The following is a 25,394-nucleotide window of genomic DNA, read 5'->3' on the forward strand; positions in this document are numbered from 1 at the left end:
AGTTCCGAGCATTTTCTAGGTAAATATAGGGGTGTTTTTAAAGTGACAGTTCTCGGTTACATTTGTAAGATTTCATAAAAAAAGTAATACTAGAATTGATGTCAGTTGTTAAACATTATTTCTGCCAAGTTTCAGTAAAATTGATCTCATAAAACACTTGTAAGGCGGTAAAAAGCTCCATTTCCGGGCGAAAATGGGTCTCTAACCAGTATGGAGCATAAACCTTATTTCTATCTAACAAGCTGTTTCACAATGGCAAAAAGTAAACTTTTCCCCAAAAATCTGACAAAATTTCCGCTAAAATATGCCACACTTTTCCAATAAACTATAAAGTGGTTCGAGCCCAGGGTGAGGGTCACTTTTCTTCTTTCTTTAATTTTATTATAGTTTTTTTACTGGAGCTTTTTAGATCCAATGTTTACATTTATCAATATAAAGCATTTAATGACAAACTTCAATATCTGCCAAAATCTGACATATAAGACTTAACTTTTATTGGATAATTGCCTTTTATTATGAAAATCCTTCAATATCAACTGCGATAGCAACAAAACAACACCACTGTCCACAAGTGTTGTTTATTTTTTCGCCCATTCACAGTAAATAGGTTTAACAGCAGTAATATTAAAATTAAACATGAATAAACAAAGATCTGATATACCGTTCAACGTATCAATCAATAACGTACATGTATATAACAATTTAAATATGTGGAATTTAAGACATTAAATCAAATAAATATCAAAGTTATTTTTGAGCTCTGTCTGATTTGTTTGTTAAAAAATCAATTAAACAAAATTTTGTTAGAGTCTGAGTTTTACAACATTTAATTACCAAATATTGATTCATACTGACAGCGAGAGATGTTTTCTGTGAGATTTGACAAGTAGGTCATGCAGGTTTGTTTATAAACAAAATCCAGAGGTGGCTAATGAAATACCGGGAGTTAAACCGACAAACGCTTGATATAATATTATTTTTAATCATATTATTAATGTTTAATTTTTCCCAATTTCATGTTCTATCACGCTTACCCAATAAAAAGGCACAGGCTGTAAAATATAAAGCAAGCAAAAATCACTGATAATATATAACTATACATTATCAACTCTAACTCTAAAATTGTTTTTGCCTCTAAGTCTAAATGAGTTTTTATGACTGCTATAAATGGTATGTATTAATATAAAATTGGGAATTGTTTATTTTTATGCCCCCGGATCGAAAGATCGGGGGTATATTGTTTTTGGCCTGTCTGTCATTGTATGTGTGTGTGTGTGTGTGTGTCCCAAAACTTTAACCTTCTTCATAACTTTTGCAATATTGAACATAGCAACTTGATATTTGGCATGCATGTGTTTCTCATGGAGCTGCACATTTTGAGTGGTGAAAGATCAAGGTCAAGGTCATCCTTCAAGGTCAAAGGTCAATTTGTTTCCCAAAACTTTAACCAAAACTTTAACTTTCTTCATAACTTGTGCAATATTGAACGTAGCAACTTGATATTTGGCATGCATGTGTATCTCATGGAGCTGCACATTTTGAGTGGTGAAAGGTCATGGTCAAGGTCATCCTTCAAGGTCAAAGGTAAAAAAATAATATTCAAAGCGGCGCATTAGGGTGCGTTGTGTTTCTGATAAACACATCTCTTGTTTTTAAAGTTTTGGACCATTGTTTTGAATACAAATGTATAGCTGGCTACAGTTAGCCTGTCCATGTTTGCACTCATGTTGTGTTTATCATTTTTTAGGTATTGTACAATGACCAATCCGACCAAAGAAGAATTTTTTGACAGTATTGTCTCGGAAGAAGAGACCTATCATTCATCATCAGAGAAGGTATACTTTTTAGTTTCAATAAACCAACTCCCTTATTCAATTGAAAGTCACCTTTAATTGGAAATATGAGCTACATAAAGTATTTTCTGGCATAAATATACACAAAGTATTCCAAATTTGAAAATACGCTATCAATTATTATCTCTTGAATCCTTCGCTAGATAGATCTCCTGTCTAATCAACCAATCATAATACACATAATATCTTCCGAATGGTTTTTGTGTAGAGTGTTTGTTTTTAGTCCACAAATGACATGCAAATTGATGCTGATGATAACAGGTATAATGTGTTTGTTACCATGTGTAATTAGGTTGATTGAACTGGATTTTAAAGGGGCCTTTTTACAGATTTTGGCATGTATTGAAGTTTGTCATTAAATGCTTTATATTGATAAATTTAAACATTGGACCTCAAAAACTCCAGTTAAAAAACAAGAAAACCATTAAAAAAAGAAAAAAAGTAACCCTCACCTGGGCTCGAACCACTGACCCCTGGAGTCCTGGAGTAAAAAGTCTTCCGCTTAGACCACTCGGCCATCCGTACTCATGCTATAAAGGGATGTATGTTTTACTCTATATAAGCAATCCTCGTAGTTTCACAAAATATAACGACAACAACAGAACTTTCAAAATTATTCAATCGTTTCGCTTTGTAACGCTTTATAATTTTCATGTTTTCAAATTGTCAAAAGATGCATAATTAATGGATATTTTAGAGCATGGTAAATGCTCAGTATTACTATTTCCTCACAAATATCATAACTAAAACGAACATTTGCGAATCTGAAACAACTTTTTTTAATTTTGTCAATTTATCAAAAGGTGAAAAGGCCCCTTTAAATACAGTAAAAAATGATAGATCTCATAATACTATAATGCTATAATAAACAATTTAATATCAATATTTTATTTCCGCAACTTAAACCGACACATTAATATGATTGAGAAATTATAAATAAAATTGAATTAACTGTCATGTAATTTTACAATAAATCAAATGTGGTTATGCTTATATCTACATGTTTAATGGTATTTGTGCAGAACAAGAAATATGGCCATTTGTCTTATGAACAAAGCTGATTTCATGAATGGGGAATTCCTAAAGGTCTTCATAACTGGAATGAATTATTGACTGTACACAAGAAAATTATTTGCAAATGTTTATTACTCTGGATTCAGTGAATTTCTGGTACTAATTATCTGAACTTTTATTATATTTTTTTTTATTCATCAACATTATCTGTTTTGAAAAAAATGTAATAAGATTGTTTATTCTCACTTTAAATTACATTTTTTTATCCCCAGGACAGTGTCAGTGGTGCACAGAAATATTCATATACTCTTGGAAGCAGTTTAGTTAATCAGACTGATGTGGATGTGGGCCATATGGACACTGTTGAAAATGCCAGCAAATGTAGGATCAATATGCATGAAGAGCTGTTTGTAAAACTTGATAACACGCAAACTGAAAGGTCTGAATGCGAATACAAATATAGTAATATGGAGCACTGTCAATCAAGGCAACATGTTATGACACTTCCACAGTGTTCTGACACTATTTCTGACAATGTGATGAAGGAGGGACAACAGCATGCAGAACGACACAAGTCTGATAATGGTGAGTTCAGGATAAATAAAATGTATATGTGTATGATTCAAACGTATCCACATACTATTTGTTTATATTTATAAATTAATGTTATTTATCTTAATATAACTGGAAGCCTATGTTCGTTTTTAAAACTAATAGCAGTTAGATTTGTTTTGTAAAGTTGAATGTTCCCAAGATGTTTCGTATGTAATGTTGTTTGAAGGTTGAAATGAAAGTAATGATGATAAAAACAAATCCACATCAGAGGGCTGCCTACTCTTGATCTTTAACATCACATTTACAGAGAAAATATTACTTGTCTCGAAAAATCTGATGCTCCATCACACATTTAAGGGGTCAATGGTTACATAGTCCTAGCTTATTTACATACCTGCAGAGTAATTGTAAAAGATTGTCAAATCAACGGCTATGCAACTTTTTGAGTTATACGTTTTTGAAAAGATTTATATAAGTGAAGGTGATACTTTGAGGAATACGTCTTACGTCACAGGTTGAGGTCAAACAAGCCACTTTGTTATAATCACAAAATCATACATATAAGCCGTGATGTGTGCAAAGGGGGTTTAATGCATATGCATTAAGTTTCGTCCGAGATTAGCCTGTGCAGTCCACACAGGCTAATCAGGGACAACACTTTCTGCTTTTCTAATATTTCTGTTTAAAGAAAGTCTTGTCTTAGCAAAAATTGAACTTTGGCGGAAAGTGTCGTTCTTGATTAGCCTATGCAGACTGCACTGGCTAATCTGGGACAAATCTTTACGCACATGCATTAAACTCCCTTTTTCACAGAGCTCATATATATTCTAATGCTAGTACCATACACAACCACTAGAAACTACATGTACAAATTATTGTGTAATAGGATCTTATAGTTGAGACAAAAATCACTTGATAAAACAAGTATTATTAATAATGCAATGGTCTTTGGGTCAAAGTCACATGATAGTGATTATTTTGTGAAAGTCCAAACTAAGTAACATGCAAATGCATAACCTTCAACTTTTCGGGAAATTAAATAATATTATAAAACAGTAGGTATTATAGCTCTAAAATATTGCTGTTCAAAGAATTTTTCAAATGTAAAATGGTTGACATTTTTTATGCCAAATCTGTATTTCATGTAATACAAAAATTGTCGGTGTCTATCTTCATGAGGGTTATTGGTCATTCCAACTGACAATTATCATATCCATGGTTCTTAAAGCATTTGTTATTTTTTTATAATACATAAGTCTAGCCATCAATATATGTTATTTGCCTGAGACATTCATACTTAGGTTGTCAATGCGCAGATACATGGCGGGCAGGTCAAGATGAACATAGAGATCTTCATTCTGCAAAAAGGTATTTATCTGCCTATTATTCTGCAGACTCCAGTCAATAATAAAGCACACGGCCTGCAGCTTGTTTAATTTTGCATCAAGCTTCCAAGATTAATGACACAAAACACAAAAACATTTTATTGCATTAAATACAATGACTTAAAAAACATTACTAATTGCTAATTAACATTGATAGGCTGTTAATATTGAGGAAATTACAAGCTACTTTGAAGGATTTTAGATTGTGCAATGACAACATTTTAAAGTATTGTGTATTGGAACCTGAAAAATAGTTTTGTCCTTAAAGTGCACATTCCTCAAGATTCGAACAAAAATTAAATGTTTTAGTCCTCATATTTTTAACTTGCATTTAAACAATTGTCACTAGTAAGTGCTTATTATCCTCCGCCATAGGCGAAGGAAAATTGTTTTGGCGTTGTCCGTCCTTCCGTCCGTCTTTCCGTCCGTCTTTCAGTCCGTCCTTCCGGCACTTTTGTGTCCGGAGCCATATCTTGGAAGTGCTATGGGGGATTTCATTGAAACTTGGTATGAGTATATATATGGATAAGAGGATGATGCACGCCAAATGGCATTGTACACCATCTGTAAATAACGAAGTTATGGCCCTTTGTATCTTGAAAAAATGCTTTTTTGAGTAACAAATATAACACTTTTTTGTCCAGAATATATTGGCGGGGGATATCAATTCAATGAATTTTCTTGCTTATATCATAGAAGGGACACTAATTACCCACTTTAAGGTGTTTAATTTCATAAGAAATAGTCATGTTAAGATAAACTCTGAATAATACCATGGTTTAGATGTAAAATATATTCTAGGTTCGGAATGCCTACTAATGATGATCTAACAATACTATTGTAACACTCAGCCTTTACCTCTTTAAAAGCAATATATTTTGGTCCTTAACAATGAGAAAATTCCTTTTAATCTCCTTACATCGGCATAAAGTAAATGTTAATGTCATAACACATTTCAGTAAGTGAGGTTAATCCTTTAAGGCATGTTTTGTATGTCATCAATTATGCTTCCTGAAAAGCTTTCATACTTGTATGGATGATCTTTTTGAACACTTATCAACATACTGACATCACCTGAACTTATTTTGACATAAACCTACTTTTGGAATAATTCAGAAGGTCACAATTCTTGAAAAGAATCATATTTATGATTAAGCAATATAGAACTTAATGCAAAGAAAACTCATGAAAATATAAATAAAAGTTGTAATATAAAGGGAAAAACTAACAACATTTGTATGCCCTTCAATGAAGGGAGCATATAGCAGTCGCTTTGTCTGTTTGTCTGAATGCGCAAAGTTGCCTGTGTCAGCAATAACTTTGCCATATATTGATGGATTTTTAAAACACTTAAAAATAACTTTCTGCAAATGCAACAAACATCAGACGATGTATTGCATGTAACACCTATCTCACTGCCTTAAAGGTCAAAGTCACACTTTTAGGTCAAAGGTCAAAGTTGACCTTAAACTGCCTGCAAATTCCGGTCTTAGCCATATCTTTTCCATACATTGATTGATTAAAAAATATCTTGGCACAAATACATCCATTAAGAGATGACATTTCATGAAACACTTGCCTGGCTACCTCAAAGGTCAAGTTTGCATTTTTTGTTCAAATGCAATAAAACAGCTTGTCTGGACTGGTCATTTTTCAATTTATTATTCCCGCCATAGGCGGAGGGATATTGTTTTGGCGTTGTCCGTCCGTCTTTCCGTCCGTCCGTCCGTCTTTCCGTCCGTCCGTACGTTTGTCCGGAGCCATATCTTGGAAGTGCTTTGGCAGATTTCAATGAAACTTGGTACGAATATATATATGGATAAGAGGATGATGCACGCCAAATGTCATTGTACACCATCTGTTAATAACGGAGTTATGGCCCTTTGTATCTTGAAAAAATGCTTTATTTAGTGTCAAATATAACACTTTTGTGTCCAGAAGCATATTGGCAGGGGATATCAATTCAACGAATTTGCTTGTTGATAATTTTCAACTAATGACCACCTTGAGCACATTGTATTTCATGTGTACAATCTGTCTCTACCTCAGAGGTAAAGGTCACACTTTAAGGTCCAAGGTCAAATTGTACAATGATACAGTTTGTGTGGCTTTTACTGTGCCATTCATCATGCACTTTAAAAATAACTGACCAAACATTACTACAGTGCGTAGCCCATATCATTACCTTAAAGGTAACCTATTAGTGAGCATTTGCTTTTGTGTTGTTTTTTGTCTGTTAAAAAAAGTTACAATTGTGTTTTTCACGTTATCTGTTTACATTTTTCATTACTATAAATGGGGCACTGATTTTCCATATACAAATCACTTGATTTGACCTTTTTTATTGGTTACTTGATTGTAATTTTGGCGCCATATTGTATTTGGGGAATTTTGGAGTATATTATTCGCTGAAGATATTTATTCATAAAGATGTCCAAACCATGCTGTGGTATAGCTTGCACTGGCCACGCCTACTTGCAGGACACGCCTTCAGCATGAATGCCTCTTTGATAGCATGTTCAGGGAGAGACTGTTTTGTATGCTTGACGAGTACGGATGTAAATAAAACCAGTATAACTTTCAATGGTGTTTGTTCCTAAAATGGAGTTCCTTTAATGGTGATAAATAGTGTATAGAAGAAACACTACACATGCTTTAAAATATTGATCGCCCTGCCCTTGGTGAATTTGCTCTAAATAATTGCAAAACATTGGTGTGAACAATTCAAGAAATTATACAATCAAACAATCGAATATTGTTTCAGACTAAATAAGTCATCACAGCATACCAGAGATAACCCAACTCAGTACAAGGAAAAAGCACAGCTTCATGCAAATAACATGGAGCCCTCTCAGCATTCTGTGTCCTCTAGATCTGTGACATCAGGAGGGGACAACGCTGTTCCATCTTGCTCTAGGGTGGGACACACCCCTCTCTGTACATCATCACCACGGAAACATAGCAGCGGTATGTGCTTCTCAGAACAGAGCCATAACACAAGGTAATTTGGTAATGCTGTTTGTTAAGTTTAGTTTATTCTCATGCCTACCCATATCTACTACCCTTAAAATGAACTTGTCTGAATTTGAACATCATATATTTGAGCAACGCTCTGTGAAAAGGGGTTTAATGAATGTGCGTAAAGTGTTGTCCCAGATTAGCCTGTGCATTTCGCACAGGCCAATCAGGGACGACACTTCTGCCTAAACCTGAGTTTTGCTAAGAAGAGACTTTCTGTAAATGAAAATTATAAAAGCAAAAAGTTTCTTCCCTGATTAGCCTGTGCAGTTTGCACAGGCTAATCTGGGACAACACTTAATGCACATTCATTAAACCCCCTTTTCACAGAGCACGGCCCATTAATATAGGCTATTTCTTGTTTAACTAGCTGTTATTGTTTCTCTACACCACTTTGTACAACACTGACACTGATAAAAGTTTATGATACTGAAATCCGGTACAGCCAGGCAGATCATTCAACATAACTATAACCTTGACCTAATAAGTGCTTAAAATAAGCACCGTTCATTAAATTGAAAGGTTTTTGAGATTTTACAGTTTAATCTGGCTCTTGAAATTGACTTGCTATCAGTCTTTGATATTTTATAATACGAATGTAATATTGCTTTGATATTGACTTAAACCTTATTTTAGCTGTGCTTTGTGAAAATAGGGTTTAATGCATGTGCATAAAGGCTAAGTCTCAGTTTCTGTTTCATGTTATTTCAGCCTGCAAAGTGAGGGCCCAGTGTGCAGGATCTGCCACGAGGGTGATGTATCTGGTGGCGGAATGCTTATCTCCCCCTGCCACTGCACAGGCTCACTGGGCCTCATACACGTAGGCTGCCTGCAGACCTGGCTGGGCTCCTCCAACAAGACACAGTGTGAGATCTGCCACTTCCAGTTCTCCATGCTGCGGAGGCGGAAACCTCTCAGAGAGGTGAATGATATGGCAGAAAATGAACTTTACTCTGTGAAAACGGGGCTTAATGCATGTTCGTAAAGTATCATCCTAGATAAGACTTTGCAGTCCACACAGGCTTATCAGGGACTAAAATTTTCCGTCTTAAGTGGCTTTTTGCACTTCCTTCAGAAGGGAAGAGACTTCCTTCAAACAAAAAATATCGAAACTGCACCGGCTAATCTGGGACGACACTTTTGGCATATGCATTTAGCTCCATTTTACCAAAGCAAGGCTCATATGTTTTATTATTTGCTTTAGCCTGTCTCTTAAAGCTTGATTGCATGTGTAAAAACTTATAACTTACATTTTCTTATCTGTAGAAAATGTGTTTAGTCAGCAGTGTGTGCTGTTTTGTGATATTTCCCCGAGTGGACACTGGACAAAAGAGGTGGCACCATATTCTCTATGAAACTGCAATCTTAAATGTAATTGAGCCTCCCTCTGGCAAACAGGGCTTAATGCATGTTTGTTAAGTGTTTTCACAGGCTGCACATGCTAATCAGGAACAACACTTACCACACATGCATTGAGCCCAGTTTTATTAAAGCATTGCTCAATTCTTAATGTTCACCAGTGATGCAAACTGAAAGTGTCATATTATGTCAATGTGCCCCTCGTCCTAAGAAAACATAGGGCCGAAATGATAAGGATTGCACTTGCAAAATTAAATATCAATACTCTTGAAGTACTTCTAATACCAAAAACTCAGCTTATAATCATATAAATTCTAATGATTTGTAATTGCATAAAATGATGCTGATTGCAAGGTATCAGCCGGATTTGTTTACATTTCAATTAATGAACCATTAGTTGAAGTGATATTGTATTTATTGAAGTTGAGGTTGTGATGAACTCTGTAGTTTTTATGACAAAGTTTCAAATATTGCTTTGTTTTTTTTAAGGATATTAAACCAATTTATTTAAGCTCAATTAGATTTAAAGCTGTTGGCTAATAGAAATACTCTTGAGTGAATTTTGTCAGGGAAAAACACACCAAATGCATGGTGTCATTTGAAGATTTTAAGAAGACTTTCTCCATGGGAATTGAACATGCATTCTCTTGGCTTTAAGTCTGACACCAAATCCATTACACTACTGTGAACTTGTAAGATATTATAGTGTGAATCAAACTGGAAAATAGAAATGGACTAACACCTCTTAATCTTGGCAGATAACATCCCAACTGCAAGAGCTGATAAACAACAATCCCACATGTAGGTGAATGTGAAGGATTAACTGTAAGATTTAGAGGGGGGAGGGGAATTGTCTTTTAACTAGGGATGCAAGAGGTTAACCGGTTAACCTACCGAAACGACCAGTTAACCGTTTACATTTTCGGGAAAAGGTTAACCTGAAAAAATAATTTTAGTATGCTTTTTTCTTGGAATATTATTTTTTCTTTTTCATAAAACAATTTGTACGATTTTACATTTTGAGCGTGTCATACTGCCAATTAGCGCTGGCGACTAGTAAGAACAACATGCCACACCATCGACGGTAGTAAATAACGTGTCAACAAAGAAGACAATAAAGCAATTAATCAGTACCTTTTTGGTACTGATTAACGAAACGACCAGTTAACCGTTTACATTTTCGGGAAAAGGTTAACCTGAAAAAATAATTTTAGTATGCTTTTTTCTTGGAATATTATTTTTTCTTTTTCATAAAACAATTTGTACGATTTTACGTTTTGAGCGTGTCATACTGCCAATTAGCGCTGGCGACTAGTAAGAACAACATGCCGCACCATCGACGGTAGTAAATAACGTGTCAACAAAGAAGACAATAAAGCAATTAATCAGTACCTTTTTGGTAACAAACAGGGGTTATGTTTTGATAATCGACTCTGTTGTTTTGTTTAACTCGCGAAAAAATAACTAGCAAACTGCCGGAGTGGGGGCTATTAGCGAAGACGCAATTGACACGTTATCGAACTCATGATAAAATTCAGTGGAGACATTGGATGGCTTATTTTGATGTTTTATTAACCAATATCCAACACTGATTACCCGCAAAAATAGTATTTATAAGGAACAGTTTTATCAACAATTGCATTTGTAGTTAAAATCTTGTCAAGTTTACGTCTAATTTGTTCTATCAGAAATTAAAATCATTGATAGTAATTTATGTTATCCACGATTCCATCACTTCTGTCTTTGGAAAGTTTTATTTAAGAAAGCGCAAATAATTAAACTAATTTAATAAGTGACATTAATAATAAAATTAAAACAGAATAAACCAAGAAACACACCATTTGTGAGAGATACGACGCAAACCTAAACGACCCAAACAAAAATAAGCTTATGACCCGTGAAAATGAACATTGTGTAATTCTTTAATTGTTTACTCATTCTTTTATGCAGGAAAAATAAAAACAATATATAGCAAACATTTACAAAATTATTAAAATAAATGTTACAATACATTTTATTAAAAAACAGACATGATATCAACGCAAGCGATCTCAAATTACTTTCGTTTCTATAGAGAGAACATTGTTTACGTATACTTTAACATTTTAACTACTTAAGGTGTGTCGGTTTACCGGTTACTAACTGGTAACAGCAAAAGGTTAACTGGTTAATGATGTTTGTAACCTCTTGCATCCCTACTTTTAACATGTAATTTGTAAGGATGTCTGATATATATTTCAGTACAAAATACTGTGATTTGTTAGTACGGGTACTTTGTAGATAATTATGTATGAACAGTTGTAATGGTAATTTTTACTTTACATTCATGCTTGTACTTTTTACTTGTAGGTTTAGTTATTAGGTTTGTAAGAGAACATTAAACTAGAAATAAGAATAAGATGGCTTCTATTATTGGTATTTTTATTCAATTTTCTTCTTACTTGCATTGATCTTTTAATGATTAATGGCTATACCTTATAATATCTGTGTGTTGTACTGAATGTGAAATCATTTTGCAGTTCCTACGAAACCCAGGCACTGCCATCGACAGAAGGAATCTGCGCATTGATCTAATAGCCTTCATCTTTATCACACCCTTCACCATCGCCACAACCTGGTTGTGCATTGCAGGTAAGAGTTGGTCAAGTTCCCATCACAATTGCCACAACCTGGTTGTGCATTGCAGGTAAGAGTTGGTCAAGTTCCCATCACAATTGCCACAACCTGGTTGTGCATTGCAGGTAAGAGTTGGTCAAGTTCCCTTCACCATTGCCACAACCAGGCCCTGTGTTCACAAAACAGTTTTTGCAATCGAACATCGATTTTGCTTGTCATTGAAAATGGATTTCCATTGTAGTTGATAGGCAAAAATGAAAATCGGTGTCAGTTAAAATCGATTTTCGATTGCAAAAATGTTTTGTGAACATGGGGCCTGGTTGTGCATTGCAGGTAAGAGTTGGTCAACTTCCCTTCACCATTGCCTAAACCTGGCTGTGCATTGCAGGTAAGAGTTGGTAAAGTTCCCTTCACCATTGCAATAACCTGGTTGTGCATTTCAGGTAAGAGTTGGTAAAGTTCCCATCACAATTGCCACAACCTGGTTGTGCATTGCAGGTAAGAGTTGGTCAAGTTCCCTTCACCATTGCCACAACCTGGTTGTGCATTGCAGGTAAGAGTTGGTCAACTTCCCTTCACCATTGCCTAAACCTGGCTGTGCATTGCAGGTAAGAGTTGGTAAAGTTCCCTTCGCCATTGCAATAACCTGGTTGTGCATTTCAGGTAAGAGTTGGTAAAGTTCCCATCACAATTGCCACAATCTGGTTGTGCATTGCAGGTAAGAGTTGGTCAAGTTCCCTTCACCATTGCCACAACCTGGTTGTGCATTGCAGGTAAGAGTTGGTCAAGTTCCCTTCACCATTGCCACAACCTGGCTGTGCATTGCAGGTAAGAGTTGGTCAAGTTCCTATCACCATTGCCACAACCTGGTTGTGCATTGCAGGTAAGAGTTGGTCAAGTTCCCATCACCATTGCCACAACCTGGTTGTGCATTGCAGGTAAGAGTTGGCCAAGTTCCCATCACAATTTGACATAACCTGGTTGTGGATTGCAGATAAGAGTTGGTATAGTTCCCTTCACCATTTCCACAACCTGGCTGTGCATTGCAGGTAAGAGTTGGTCAAGTTCCCTACACCATTGCCAGGTAAGAGTTGGTCAAGTTCCCATCACCATTGCAATAACCTGGTGGTGCATTGCAGGTAAGAGTTGGTCAAGTTCCCATCACAATTGCCATAACCTGGTTGTGCATTGCAGATAAGAGTTGTTAAAGTTCCCTTCACCATTGCCACAACCTGGCTGTGCATTGCAGGTTAAGAGTTTGTCAAGTGCCCTTCACCATTGCCACAACACTGCCATTGACAGTAGGAATCTGCGCATTGATATAATAGCCTTCATCTTTATCACACCCTTTACCATCGCCACAACCTGGCAGTGCATTGCATTCAAGTTCCCTTTACCATTGCCACAACCTGGCTGTGTATTGCAGATAAGAGTTGGTATAGTTCCCTTCACCATTGCCACAACCTGGCTGTGCATTGCAGGTAAGAGTTGGTCAAGTTCCCTTCACCATTGCCACAACCTGGTTGTGCATTGCAGGTAAGAGTTAGTCAAGTTCCCATCACCATTGCCACAACCTGGTTGTGCATTGCAGGTTAAGAGTTTGTCAAGTTCCCTTCACCAATGCCACAACCTGACTGTGCATTGCAGGCAAGATCTGGTCAAGTTCCCATCACAATTGCCACAACCTGGTTGTGCATTGCAGGTAAGAGTTGGTCAAGTTCCCATCACAATTTCCACAACCTGGTTGTGCATTGCAGGTAAGAGTTGGTCAAGTTCCCTTCACCATTGGCACAACCTGGTTGTACATTACAGGTAAGAGTTGGTCAAGATCCCTTCACAATGGCCACAGCCTGGTTGTACATTGCAGGTAAGAGTTGGTATAGTTCTTTTCACCATTGCCACAACCTGGTTGTACATTGCAGGTAAGAGTTTGTCAAGATCCCTTCACAATGGCCACAACCTGGTTGTACATTGCAGGTAAGAGTTGGTCAAGTTTAGGTCACAATTGCTGCAACCTGGTTGTTCATTGCAGTTAAGAGTTGGTCAAGTTCCCTTCACCAATACCACAACCTGGTTGTGCATTGCAGGTAAGTGTTGGTCAAGTTCCCATCACCATTGCCACAACCTGGCTGTGCATTGCAGGTAAGAGTTGGTCAAGTTCCCATCACCATTGCCACAATCTGGTTGTGCATTGCAGGTAAGAGTTGGTCAAGTTCCCTTCACCATTGCCACAACCTGGTTGTGCATTGCAGGTAAGTGTTGGTCAAGTTCCCATCACCATTGCCACAACCTGGCTGTGCATTGCAGGTAAGAGTTGGTCAAGTTCCCATCACCATTGCCACAATCTGGTTGTGCATTGCAGGTAAGAGTTGGCCAAGTTCCCATCACAATTGCCATAACCTGGTTGTGCATTGCAGGTAAGACTTGGTCAAGTTCTCTTCACCAATACCACAACCTGGCAGTGCATTTCAGGTAAGAGTTGGTCAAGTTCCCTTCACGATTGCCACATCCTTGCTGTGCATTGCAGGTAAGTGTTGGTCAAGTTCCCTTCACCATTGCCACAACCTGGTTGTACATTGCAGGTAAGAGTTGGTCAAGATCCCTTCACAATGGCCACAACTTGGTTGTACATTGCAGGTAAGAGTTGGTCAAGTTCCGGTCACAATTGCCGCAACCTGGCTGTGCATTGCAGTTAAGAGTTGGTCAAGTTCCCTTCACCATTACCACAACCTGGTTGTGCATTGCATGTAAGTGTTGGTCAAGTTCCCATCACAATTGCCACAACCTGGTGGTGCATTGCAGGTAAGAGTTGATCAAGTTTCCATCACAATTGCCACAACCTGGTTGTGCATTGCAGTTAAGAGTTGGTATAGTTCCCTTCACCATTGCCACAACCTGGCTGTTAATTGCAGGTAAGAGTTGGTCAAATTCGGGTCACAACTGCAGCAACCTGGTTGTGCATTGCAGGTAAGAGTTGGTATCAGTAATAAGTGGTTTAATAGGCAGCAGATCAAAATTACAGTTGTTATTTCTCATCAAAACTGTTTTGGAACAAATGCATCTTTTGGGAAGTCTGTGAAGTTTTGCGGATGATAAAATTATATTGGTGTTAATAGCCATAAGAGACCTTTTTACATATTTGACTAATTGTGATTTTCTCTGCTAAGCAAAATGTGCATGCAAATATGCGTTTTGTTCATAAATGAGCCGCATTCTTTGATATCTAGGCTTAATGCATGTGCATAAAGTAATGTCCCAGGGAAGCCTCTGCTGTCTGCAAAGGCTATTCAGGGAAAACACTGTTCACTTTGATGGTATTTTTTGCGAAAGTCTCTTCCAATCGAAAGTCCAGTTTAGGCAGAAAGTCCAGTTTAGGCAGAAAGTCACTGATAAGTGCGGACTGCACAGGCCGTAGATCTGGGGCAACACTTGAAGCATTAAGCCCAGATTTTTCAGAATGGGGCTCAAATTATCTGACTTAAGGTGCATGTTTCATGTGTGTGACTGTTTACAGGTGTATTGCAGTACTACAGGTATCATGTGTGTGACTGTTTACAGGTGTATTGCAGTACTACATGTGTCGTGTTTGACTGTGTACAGGTGTTCTGCAGTACTACAGGTATCATGTGTGTGACTGTTTACAGGTGTATTGCAGTACTACAGGTATCATGTGTGTGACTGTTTACAGGTGTATTGCAGTTCAACAGGTATCATGTGTTTGACTGTTTACAGGGGCAGTGCAGTTCTACCAATACTATTTGTGTCACTGTTTACAGGTGTATTGCAGTGCTACAGGTATCATGTATGTGACTGTTTACAGGTGTTCTGCAGTGCTACAGTTATCATGTGTGTGACTGTTTACAGGTGTATTGCAGTACTACAGGTATCATTTGTTTGACTGTTTACAGGGGCAGTTCAGTTCTACCAATACCATTTGTGTTACTGTTTACAGGTGTATTGCAGTACTACATGTATAATGTGTGTGACTGTTTACAGGTGTATTGCAGTTTTACAGGTATCATGTGTGTGACTGTTTACAGATGTATTGCAGTACTACAGGTATCATGTGTGTGACTGTTTATAGGTGTTCTGCAGTACTACATATATCATGTGTGTGACTGTTTACAGGTGTATTGCAGTAATACATGTGTCGTGTTTGACTGTGTACAGGTGTTCTGCAGTACTACAGGTATCATGTGTGTGACTGTTTACAGGTGTATTGCAGTACTAAAGGTATCATGTGTGTGACTGTTTACAGGTGTATTGCAGTACTACAGATATCATGTGTTTGACTGTTTACAGCACAACAGGGAATCCCATATTTTTTTGTATATATGCTATAATAGAAATATTCTATTATAGCATATATACCCAAAAAAATAAATACGGGATTCCCTCCTGTGGTTTACAGGGGCAGTGCAGTTCTACCAATATCATGTGTGTGATTGTTTACAGGTGTATTGCAGAACTACAGGTATCATGTGTGCAGTACTACAGGTATCATGTGTGCGACTGTTTACGGATGTATTGCAGTACTACATGTATCATGTGTGTGACTGTTTACAGGTGTATTGCAGTACTACCGTCATCCAGACGCCACGGCAGAGCGGGCTGGTCTCATTACTCTAGCTGTTACACTGATCTTACTCTACACCATCTGGGTCACGGTAACATGCTTATTATTCCCACTGAAAAAAATCAAAACAAATCGGAGGGGATATAGTAATTGGTCCTGTCCGTCTGGCTGAAACTTTGTCCGGAGCATTATTCCAAATCTATTCAATGGATTTACTTTAAACTTAGAATATAAACAGATGGCAACTAGGAGAAGTGCAGTGACCAAGAACCACAACTCTATCTACCTTAGTTTCTGAATTATCTCCCCTTTTATATAACTTTAAAGTAATTTTTTGTCTGAGCATATCTCTAAATATACTAAAAAGATTTACTTGAAACTTGAAATATAAATAGATAGCAACTAGGAGAAGTGCAGTGACCAACAACCACAACTCTATCTACCTTAGTTTTTGAATTATCTCCCCTTTTATATAATTTTAAAGTAATTTTTTGTCCGGAGCATAACTGTAAATCTACTGAAGGGATTTACTTGAAACTTGAAATACAAACAGATGGGAACTAGGAAAAGTGCAGTGACCAAGAACCACAACTCTATCTACCTTAGTTTATGAATTATCTCCCCTTTTATATAATTTTAAAGTAAATGTTTGTCCGGAGCATAACCCTTAATCTACTGAAGGATTTTACTTGAAATATAAACAGATGGCAAGTAGGAAAAATGCAGTGACTAAGAACCATAACTCTTTCTACCTTAGTTTTTGAATTATCTCCCCTTTTATATAACTTTAAAGTAAATTTTTGTCCGGAGCATAACTCTAAATCTACTAAAGGGATTTACTTGAAACTTGAAATATAAACATATGGCAACTAGGAGATGTGCAGTGACCAAGAACCATAACTCTATCTACCTTAGTTTTTGAATTATCTCCCCTTTTATATAATTTTAAAGAAATTTTTTGTCTGGAGCGTAACTCTAAATCTACTGAAGGGATTTACTTAAAACTTGAAACTTTAATAGATGGCAAGTAGGAGAAGTGCAGTGACTAAGAACCATAACTCTATGTACCTTAGTGATTGAATTATATCCCTTTATTTAATTTCAAAGTAAATTTTTGTCCGGAGCATAATGAATTATCTCCCTTTATTTGTTTTTACAAATATTATTCTACTCTCTAAAACAAATGTTGTCATACAAGCAAACACATTTCGGCGGGGATTTGGCACTTCTGTGACAAGCTCTTGTTTTATCATTGAATACACAAGACAATTACTGTTCTGTTCTATCTCTATTGGTTTTAAGAATACTAGTTAAATAACCTAAATTAATAAAAAATTTACTGGCGTCACTATTGAATATTCCAAAACAAAACCATCTGACAACCAGCAGATGTTAAAGACATAAACTGATTACCAGCAAAGGGCTGTTTCATGGTCAAGGTGTCCGTAACTTTTAATAAAGCAACTGTTTCAACTTGGTCACTTATGTTTAGATGGATGTATAACACTGAAATCGTGAGTTAATGTTTTTAACATATAGACCTAGATTAGGATTGCATATATGCCAGTCAGAAAACTGTTTATGCCTAATAACTTAAATTTGAACAGAGGTATTCTGCTATAACTGTGTGTGTAGATTGCATACATGCATAACTAATGTTGTATTCCTTTTGGACAAATTTGGGTCAATGTCACTGTTACTATAAATAAAACAACCACCTCACTCAATAACTTGAGTGTTATTTGGGGGAATAACAACATGCAGACCCAGCTTGGGTTTGAATTTTTGGGCCACTTCAATCTAAGGAACTTCATATTTACTTAAAATAGAAAACCTGTTCAGTCTGGGAGTTTGGATGGAAGTATTGCACTGACATTTTGTGTTTATGAAGTTAACCTGCAGACAAGACTTGAGATTTTCATATTGATTTTAATAAATTTATAATTTTGAATACTGAAGACCAAGTTTCATGGCATTTCCATGTTTCTTTTTTTCTTCTTTTTTTTCGGTCCCATCATTTTTACAACAAATTAATACATCCTGCACAGATTGATGTTACTGAATAGTTTAAAAAGACATACATTGCGTTTGTGGGGGGGTATATAGGAGTGAGCTTGTCTGTCTGTCGGTCTGCCTTCTGTCTGTCTGTCCGTCCGTATTAAGTGCCAGCTCTCTAATTCAAGTTGTTTTCATCTGATCTTCACCAAACTTGGTCAGATGTTGAATCTAGATGATGTCTAGGTCAAGGTGGAATATGGGTCATGCCGGGTCAAAAACTAGGTCAAGGGGTCACTTAATGAGTTTTAAACATTGAGCATGATGTCCGCTCTCTAATTCAAGTAGTTTTCACCAGAGCTTCACCAAACTTGGTCAGAAGTTGTATCTAAATGATGTCTGGGCCAAGTTTGAACATGGGTCCTGGCAGGTCAAAAACTAGGTCACGTTGTCACTTAGTGTGTTTTAAACATTGAGCATGGTGTCCGCTCTCTAATTCAAGTAGTTTTCATCAGATCTTCACCAAACTTGGTCAGAAGTTGTATCTAGATGATGTCTAGGTCAAGTTTGAATATGGGTCATGCTGGGTCAAAAACTAGGTCAAGGGGTCACTTAGTGCGTTTTAAACATTGAGCATGATGTCCGCTGTTTTTGTGTGAAAACAACATGCAAAATACTCTGTGTCAATGCGGCATGTGGGGGTATTGATCATGTCTGTTACAAAGCTCTAGTGTGTGATAGTTGGCATTCTAGTAAATATTTGAAACAAATAGTGTAGTATGAACCCTTATATAATTGAAATGTACAAATTAAAAGAAAAACTATTATCTTACTTATTTGTCAAAAAATTATTCCATGCATTAAACCTCATTTTGGGGAAATGTACCGAATGCATTCAGATTAGTCTGTTTAGTATGAACAGTCTAATAAGAGAGTTTTCATGTAAACGAGGTCTCTACTAAACAAAAATTTAGTCTATTAGGAAAGTATTGTCCCTGATTACCCTGTGATGACTGTATTGTCCCTGGTTACCCTGTGATGACAGCATTGTCCCTGATTACCCTGTGATGACTGTATTGTCCCTGATAACCCTGTGATGACTGTTTTGTACCTGATTACCCTGTGATGACTGTATTGTCCCTGATAACCCTGTGATGACTGTATTGTCCCTGATTACCCTGTGATGAGTGTATTGTCCCTAATTACCCTGTGATGACTGCATTGTCCCTGATTACCCTGTGATGACTGCATTGTCCCTGATTACCCTGTGATGACTGTATTGTCCCTGATTACCCTGTGATGACTGTATTGTCCCTGGTTACCCTGTGATGACTGCATTGTCCCTGATTACCCTGTGATGACTGTATTGTCCCTGATTACCCTGTGATGACTGCATTGTCCCTGATTACCCTGTGATGACTGTATTGTCCCTGATTACCCTGTGATGACTGTATTGTCCCTGATTACCCTGTGATGACTGTATTGTCCCTGATTACCCTGTGATGACTGTATTGTCCCTGATTACCCTGTGATGACTGTATTGTCCCTGGTTACCCTATGATGACTGTATTGTCCCTGATTACCCTGTGATGACTGTATTGTCCCTGATTACCCTGTGATGACTGTATTGTCCCTGATTACCCTGTGATGACTGTATTGCCCCTGGTTACCCTGTGATGACTGTATTGTCACTGATTACCCTGTGATGACTGTATTGTCCCTGGTTACCCTATGATGACTGTATTGTCCCTGGTTACCCTGTGATGACTGTATTGTCCCTGGTTACCCTATGATGACTGTGTTGTCCCTGGTTACCCTGTGATGACTGTATTGTCCCTGGTTACCCTATGATGACTGTATTGTCCCTGGTTACCCTATGATGACTGCATTAAGCCCAGTTTCCCCAGAACGAGGCTCTATTAGATTTCAGCGAGGCACAACTGGCGCCTGTGGCAGGAGTGGAAGTTGTATAACCAGGAAGTGACATTGCTGTGCGAACCAGAGGCAAGCAAGGGTAGCCAGGTGGGTACTGCCTCTGGGATTTGGCTGTTTTTATAAGTAATGAAACAATAGCACATAAGGTGTTTTGTAACAAATAAGCAACTGAACAAGTCAAATTAATTTTCAATTTTCATGTTTTGCTTCATATATATTCAGGTTTCCCTCTAACCTATCACAAGATAAAATTACACAAAATGTATTCATGACTTTGACCTCAATTGTGCATCATATCATGAAACATTGCTGCAAACAGTTAACTTTGAATTTTTGTAGACGTATTATTACTGTTAATATTGTGATTCTTACACGTTTTGAGCATAAATAAATAAGGTCTAGCCTAACTGACTCTTAATTACAACCAAATTATATTCACATTTACATTACCATCGCCAACAGGATTTTTATTTGTTACAGGTTCAAACAAATGCCAGTGTGCAAAAAATAAAAATTAGTGTTTCACAGCCTACTGACAAGCAGTCCCGCCACTCAATATCTAGAAGAAGTGAAGGTCAAGGCCTGGCAGATTCCAGTTCAGAGAGGAGCAGGGGTCGAAGTTCGAGGGCAAGCCATGAAATCCATGTGCAGGCCAAGGTCACTGCTGAGGAGGTCAAGGGTAAGACACTTCAAAGGAACAATGTGCAGTCCTCAGACCATAAAAATGTGTCAAAGCCTTCTGCTGGTAAAAGCTTGAAGGAGCAAAATAATCAGCTAGTTCATTACGTGAACAATGACATTCACATGCCCGATCATCTGTACCACAACATGTACCGCCAAGAACAATCTGAACACGGCAAGGAACACAGAGAGCAGGAACAGAATTATGGCCCATACAAACATGACAATGATCTGCTCATACAACAGTATTTGGACAACATCACAGAAGCAAATGAAGATCACAGTATCAATGTAGATGAATATGGCAATAAGAAGAGTGGTGCCATATTTAGCCGCGGTAGTAGCCCACCTGAGGCAGGTGCTGCGCGGGCTAGCACTAGCTACACTAACAGGTGGCTTGAGCGACAGACGGACAGTACAGGCGGTGAGAGAGGCAGCTTATGTTCTGAGTGTAACAGCTCAAGGAACGTCTGCCAGTACCATCGAAGAGAGAACCCAGAACATCTCATATAGGAACATGCATTTAATTGTGGGTACAACATTATTCAACATTTTTAACAGGTTAAAGCAGGCAATATTTAATGTACTTTGTCTCGAACAATACTTTGTTTTGTTTTTGTGAATGTATTACACTGTGATATGGTTGTATATGCTTGCTATGTGGCTGTTCTTAGATTTATTGGTTAACATTTGTTTAGCAACATAAGTTCAACTGTTATTGTTTACTGCTTGTTATTGAGTGTTTAAAGCTATTTTATTGATCAACTTATTCACTCCTGTTTAACACTCTCTTCAATATAAAATGCATGCATACCGTATATTTCTATGAAATTTATTAATTAAACACTTTTTGTCTGGTTACACATTTCTGGTGATACCTATTGAATGTTTACACCATGAAGTGAACAGCATCATCCAGAAATTGGTCCTATGCATCAGAGCAGTCTGGTCAGGGGCTCCCCTCTCCACTAAAAAGTGACTCATGGTACCATGGAAAGAGTTGCTCCTGACCAAATGGGCAATGGGCAGACTGGTCTATAGCGTAGCTGCCAGCTTTTGGCATAAGACCCATTTTTTCAGGACATGGCTCACATTTTCTGAATTGAAAACTAAGTTTCAACTTCTTGAACTGTAAGATTGCTTGTTTATCATTTCCAATTGTTCTGTTTTATTAAATTTACAATAAGGCAATCCTTAACAAAAAGTTATTTGGGGAAAACCCGACTGACTAACTAAATGGCCCAATTTTTATGCTCCCCTTCAATGAAGAGGGGGTATATTATTTTGCTGAATAACAGTCTGTGGGTAGACCAGTTTGTTTCAGATCAATAAGTCGTCAACGAATTGACCGATTGGTTTGATACTTCACATGTGCATTGGCCTTGAACAGTAAATGACCTCTATAGAAATTGGGGTCACTAGGTCAAAGTCACTGTCACAATAAGTGTGAAAATCATTTCCTATCCGTAACTCATCAACAAATTGACTGATTGGCTTCATACGTCACATGTGCATTGGCCTTGGACAGTAGAAGACCCCTATTGAAATTGAGGTCAAAGGTCAAGGTCACAATAAGTGTGATCAATAACTCATTAACAAATTGACTGATTGGCTTGATATTTCCTATGTGCATAGACCTTGGACAGTAGATGACCCCTATTGAAATATTGGTCACTTGGTCTGTTGCGCAATGATGTGAAAATCGTTTCTGATCAATAACTCATCAACGAATTGACTGTTTGGCTTGATACTTCACATTTGCATTGACCTTTGACAGAAAAAGACCCCTATTGAATTTGGGGTCACTAGGTCAAAAGTCACTGTCACAGTAAGTGTGAAAATTGTTTCCGATCAATAACTCTTCAACAAATTGACTGATTGGCTTGATACTTCCCATGTGAATTGGCCTTAGACAGTAGATGACTGTTTTTGAAATAAGGGTCACTAGATCAAAGGTCACTGTCACAATAAGTGGGAAAATCGTTTCTGATCAATAACACCTCAAAGTATCAACCAATTGGTTTGATACTTCCCATGAGCATTGACCTTGGACAGTAGATGACCCCTATTCAAAGCCCTGTTTGGGGGGCATAAGTCTCCAATCGCGGAACTTTTGTTTTTATTGACGTGCATCACAAAATAATCAAGAGTTTTCTGTGGTTAACGCGCTCATTTTTCGTGTTCTAGTCAAAGTTTCTGGCTTGTTGTTTTTTCTAAACCAAACTGTATAATCGACAATTTCTTTTATCTGTCAAGTTTGTAATTTGAAAATATCCTACGAAACTAATGTATAGGCCCTAAGTTTGAGTGGAAATTATTAACTCAAAATTGACCTTCATGGTCACCTAGTTTGAGTTAGGCAAACAAAAATGAAGTTGTACAATCTATAAATTAGTGCATCACATTGGCTCAATTTATTTTTAAGATCTTGTCTGGATAAAAGATATTAACATATTTAATTTCATTACAATAACTAAAATTACACATGAGCAAAAACAATTATCATAAACCGGTATTTACTAAACATGACCCTACCCTCCTCCCACCTCATATGCAATCAAAAGCTAGGTCAAGTTACTAGGTATAAATTCATAAAGTTTCACTACAATTCATTTAGGTATCGGAAATTCAAATGAATCAATTTTCCTTTTATTAGTAACAATTACATAAAACTTGAGCCAACCCAGCAATATGCAATCTAAGGTGCGTTCTTTCAAGGTATATACTTATTTAGTTTTAGGAATTTAAGTTGGATGAGCTGTAACATGTCTGTTTGCTTCTATGAAATATTTCAAATGGTTAAAGGACCTTAATTATGTAATTCCTGAGAAATTAGCCAACTGAAAATCTAAAACCTGCCTATTACATATATGCATATGTTTTAAGTACAAAAATGTCTTTAATTTTAAATTGAAAATCAGATTTACCTACAGTAGAAACCCCATGGCTCGAACTGTATTTTGCCTATGGTTTTATTTTAATTTAGATCATACAAACTTAAAGTTTTAATGTAATCACTCTTCCATTCCTGAGAAACCAGATTACTGGAAAACTTTAACCTGTCTTTATAACCAGTCTTAATAGAGCATATGCACATTTCTAAGTTTAAAAAATGGCCCCTTCTTTGACAAATTTCAAACTTAACATACCAAACTTGGCCACCTTAGCCAGCGGCTTAGGGGTCATTTTATTATTGTAAACAACTGTTCATGTTTGAATTAAAGTCTCTATAACGCTCAAAATCAACGAAAATTTCGTAAAGTATTTCAAAAATAAAGTTAACACCTTAACAATCAGTGTTCCTTATAGCAATAGCCACAATTTCAACGCTGGATGTTTGTAGATACAAAATGCTCGTTTTATTTATTTGTGACCACAATTAATTCCATTTTAATTTTCCGCGAATATATCTATTCATACGACACACGAACACCATGTAAGTGTTCATGTGTCGTATGAATAGATATCATTGCAGGAAATTAAAATGGAAAAACAACGAGCATTTTGTATCTATAAACATCTATTTTACCAGACCACATCTGGCGTTGAAATTTTGGCAATTGCCATAAGGAACCTGATTTTTAATTGGTTAAGTTTATTTTACGCAATATTGTACGAAATGTTCGTTGATTTTGAGTAGTAATGTTACTTTAAATCCCTCAAGCCAATCCTGAGGAACTAGCTTAATGAAAAAGTTCATAAAAAACACAGAAGGATAGAGGACAATCTATATGCCCTTCCCCACCCCCACATCATGATTTGATGGCATAAAGGAATTCACCTACCTATGTATCCTCATGCCCTGCTATGGATTGCAATATCCCAACAAACATTTTGATAAGGAAGATCCAGCTTAAGAATGGTTGAAGTGTTGGATCTGCTTACTATGTTTACTTGTTGTACTATGTTTATTTATGATAATTGATATTTAACTGTGATCAGATATACCTTAATGCCTTTTGATTTGTTAGGAATAAACTGTTTTTGTTGTCACACTTTTAAGCCTTGTAATATCAGTAGATGATGTTGTATTACTAGTCTTGTCTATGTTAAGTTATTCAGCTGTTACGTTCTTGTTATTGACCAGTTAAAAGATTGGTATGCTAATGGCATCTCGCTGTATACAATGTTTCATTCTGCTTTTAAAGCTTGCTAATTAACCAAATACTGGTTGCAAAAGAAAATTTGCAAGATTTTTTACTCATCTGCAAAATGAAGGAAAGTTCATTAATCAAACAATCATATCTCCAGATTTATAGACTTAACAGTGATGTTAGCTTGAAGAAATTTTATCTTCTCTTAAGAAGACATAACCTTATGAATTTCTGTATTATTACATGCACTTGTTTTTCCATGGACGTGTTTACTCCTTTACTCCTATAAAGGTACAGAAACTGCAACTATTTT

At 36.8% G+C, this 25,394-nt stretch overlaps 1 protein-coding gene across 1 annotated transcript; it reads left to right on the forward strand.

Annotated features, from left to right (window-relative positions):
• On the forward strand, positions 1-24,978 carry LOC127879015 (uncharacterized). Its single transcript, XM_052425601.1, has 10 exons — positions 1-19; positions 1,748-1,835; positions 3,140-3,452; positions 4,724-4,790; positions 7,572-7,808; positions 8,537-8,747; positions 11,704-11,815; positions 16,367-16,467; positions 20,295-20,393; positions 20,787-24,978. The coding sequence occupies exons 2-10, from the start codon at positions 1,758-1,760 to the stop codon at positions 21,498-21,500; spliced, it is 1,932 nt and encodes a 643-aa protein (XP_052281561.1). The 5' UTR covers positions 1-19; positions 1,748-1,757; the 3' UTR covers positions 21,501-24,978.
• Positions 24,979-25,394: the final 416 nt, after the last annotated feature.

Source organism: Dreissena polymorpha, chromosome 4 (genome assembly GCF_020536995.1).
Source record: "Dreissena polymorpha isolate Duluth1 chromosome 4, UMN_Dpol_1.0, whole genome shotgun sequence".
Classification (NCBI taxonomy): Eukaryota; Metazoa; Mollusca; class Bivalvia; order Myida; family Dreissenidae; genus Dreissena; species Dreissena polymorpha.